The sequence below is a fragment of the Elephas maximus genome, chromosome 16 (assembly GCF_024166365.1).
Source record: "Elephas maximus indicus isolate mEleMax1 chromosome 16, mEleMax1 primary haplotype, whole genome shotgun sequence".
NCBI classification, from domain to species: domain Eukaryota; kingdom Metazoa; phylum Chordata; class Mammalia; order Proboscidea; family Elephantidae; genus Elephas; species Elephas maximus.
In genome coordinates this window covers 83,563,561-83,566,782 of record NC_064834.1, presented here as the reverse complement: position 1 = coordinate 83,566,782, position 3,222 = coordinate 83,563,561, and the positions used below count along the sequence as shown (strand labels likewise).

The 3,222-nt window shown below is 34.2% G+C and overlaps 1 protein-coding gene across 1 annotated transcript; it reads left to right on the top strand.

The window, feature by feature from the left end:
• The first annotated feature begins 1,603 nt into the window (after positions 1–1,603).
• Positions 1,604–2,419, top strand: LOC126060023 (olfactory receptor 2AK2-like). The gene has a single exon (XM_049856092.1). The coding sequence runs from the start codon at positions 1,604–1,606 to the stop codon at positions 2,417–2,419; it is 816 nt and encodes a 271-aa protein (XP_049712049.1).
• The last annotated feature ends 803 nt before the right edge of the window (positions 2,420–3,222 follow it).

The following is a 3,222-nucleotide window of genomic DNA, read 5'->3' as shown; positions in this document are numbered from 1 at the left end:
TTAAACAAACATCCATCATTATTTTATATCATTGTGTTTGCTGTTTTAGAGAAAAACACTTCTTTGAGAAAGACCTATAATGAAGAATGAAGTTTCAATAGGATCAAATCCTTTTTAGAATATATGAAATGTGTATAGTATCTTTCCTGTATAACTTAGAGATGTGATTATAGTCAAATGTGCCTTAGTTTACACCAACTTGGCTGACTACAGGTAAAGTTAAGAACAAATTTCTACAAGATTAGATTTGTATATGAACCCATAAGCTTTATTTGCTATTCATGAATGTGAAGTTTCAGACAAAAGATTCCCAATTCATGAATAGCATCTACAGGTTATAAGTTCTTATACAAATCTAATATTGTAAAAATTTTATTTTTAACAGCTATGGGATTAATGGAACACTTTGAACTGGGATAAGCTCAGCAGGCAAATCTTAACTGGTTAACTCACGTTTTGGCTTCTGGGAAGGTCAGGCATTTACAGAAACTAGACCTAGGTTTGGTTTGCTAATGTGGGGCTTAGCATAAGTGACTGCATCTTGGACCAAGTATAGTCAAGTTAACAATAAATGTAACTTTATGACAGATCATTGAATTCTTTATGCCAGAATTGTATTTGTATTTGCATGTATATAATCAACAGTTGGCATTGTCAATTAATTTTCTTATTTGTCATACTTTGTATTAAAGCTGACTAGTTTTCATTGAAAATAATTTCAATTTCTCAACTTTGTTGAGCAATATTTGTAATAACAATTATCTAAAACTTTCAAATTTTAATGGGGCATCAGTAATTTTTGATTCCATATCTTGATTGAGGAGCAAATAATAACATTTACTGTCATTTCTTCCAAGTGCAGTTTAAATGTAAATTTCACCTATTAGTATAAAAGGGCCTAGTCAAATTCAAAATGCCATTCTTGACATGCTCCATGAGTTAAACTTAGATTAATAATTGCTAACTTAACATTTTAATGTTTCTTTTTCTAGCCCTTCTTAAGGTCCTGCAATTTTTTGGGGGGGTGGGGGGGGCCTGCCTGGGCAACAAATTTCCACATACACTTAAGGATATTATAGAAATAACTACCAATTCATTTATGAGAGCTGTAATATTCCTGACATACAAATGGTAATATATAGCCAATATAATTTCAAAATTGAAAAATGGAGGAAGAAATGCTTTTTGTGAGAATGTTATACCAAATTTGACCATCACTGTCATGTTAAATTATTTAAATGAATGGAGTAAAAGATTTTTTTTTTCATACCAAGTAAATACATCTCCAATCTATCATCTGGAAGATATTTAAAAGGGGAGAAAAAACTCATGTTGGCAAATCACCTAAATATTTAAGTCCATATTATATTTTTATTCTGTAAGAAGTGAAAAAAAAAAAAAAACTTTATCATTTTTTTTTTGAAAGTGGCCATTGCTCAACAGACACAGATTCAGTGGATAGAAATGGGGGGAGAAATAGTCACCTAAAACGATTCAAGGAAATTCTACTGCATTTAGTAATCATTTTGTTTTCTTTTGAAGGACATTCAATGTTGTTTACATTGAATTTTCGGATACTGTCTGCTTTATTTTTATTTAAACCATGAAGACAGAAAATCAAACTTTTGGAGCAGAGTTTATACTTCTTGGCTTTTTCCAATACGGCCAAATGAACACTGTCCTCTTTGTTGCCATCATGGGCCTCTTCTCAGTGACTTTGATGGGGAACATCACACTGATCCATCTCATCCGATTGGACACCCGTTTCCACACTCCCATGTACTTCCTCCTCAGTCAGCTCTCCTTCAGTGACATGATGTACATCTCCACCACCGTACCCAAGATGGCAGCAAACGTTCTGTCAAATAATAAGACCATTACTTTTTTAGGTTGTAAGATTCAAACCTTTGTGGTTTTGACCCTCGGTGGAACTGAAGTTCTTCTTGGTTTCATGTCTTATGATAGATATGTAGCCATCTGTCACCCTTTACATTATCCTGTGCTCATGAGCAAGACGATCTGTTTGTCCATGGTCACACGTGCTTGGGCCAGTGGTTCTATCAATGCTTTAATACATACACTGTATGTATTTCAACTTCCATTCTGTAGATCTCGGATCATTAACCACTTTTTCTGTGAAGTTCCATCTCTAACACCTCTGGTGTGTAAGGACCCCTCCCAGTATGAGTACACTGTCCTATTTAGTGTCCTTATCATTCTGCTGCTACCAGTCATGGTAATTCTGGCTTCTTATGCCCCGGTGGTTATTGTGGTTTACCAGATGGTCTCTGGTAAAGCGCAGACAAAAGCCATCTCCATGTGTTCCTCTCACCTGATTGTGACAAGCCTATTCTATGGGACTGCTCTCTCCACCTATACAAGACCACACTCCTTGCATTACCCTGAGGAAGAAAAGTAGTGGCAGTATTTTACAGCATATCATACCTCTTCTGAACCCATTTATCTACAGTCTGATGAATAAGGAGGTCATGGGAGCTGTGAAAAGATTGCTGGGATAATGGATATTTGTACAGAAAATATGACTTTAGGAACCCTTTATAGTTTGAGACTGAACAACATGCCTTGACTAGCCTACTGTCTGGAGAGATGTAAGCTCCAAGAAATGTTTACAAAATAAATAGACAAATGCCTTCATTTCTCCTCTTTTCAGAAATAACTAAACCATTGCTATAGGAACTGGACTGATTTACCAAATCAGCAAGAGAATGGTTGCCATTATCTGTGTTGTTTATCTTCTAAAGCAGTAGATTTAGTACCTATAAACACAATACTCCCATGTCATAACAAATATTTTTTCTTCTTTAATTTTCTGAAATAAAATGCATAGAAAATATAATTTATCACATAATGCATAATATCTAGAAAACACATATGATGACCAAACTGTAGTATAAAGCAAATTTCATATATCCACTCATTCTTTCATTCATTGAACAGAAGTTTTAATGCCTTCACTTTGTATGTGATGCTGTTACAGGCACTGGTGATACGGGATTGAGCAATATAAAACTCACATAAATGTCTGCTCTCTTAAAGTTTGTATTTCATTGTGAGGAGAAAGATAATACATAATATTATTGCATAAATTTTACAGTATATCAAAAAGTATTAATTGCCATGAAGAAAAACTAAGTGGAAAATTGGAAAAGGCAAACCAAAAGATGTTTGCAATTATAAGTAAAATAGAGAAGGGAGAACCAA

Coding starts and splice junctions, on each gene's coding strand:
- LOC126060023 (XM_049856092.1), top strand. CDS start 1,604: ATGAAGACAGAAAATCAAACTTTTGGAGCAGAGTTTATACTTCTTGGC.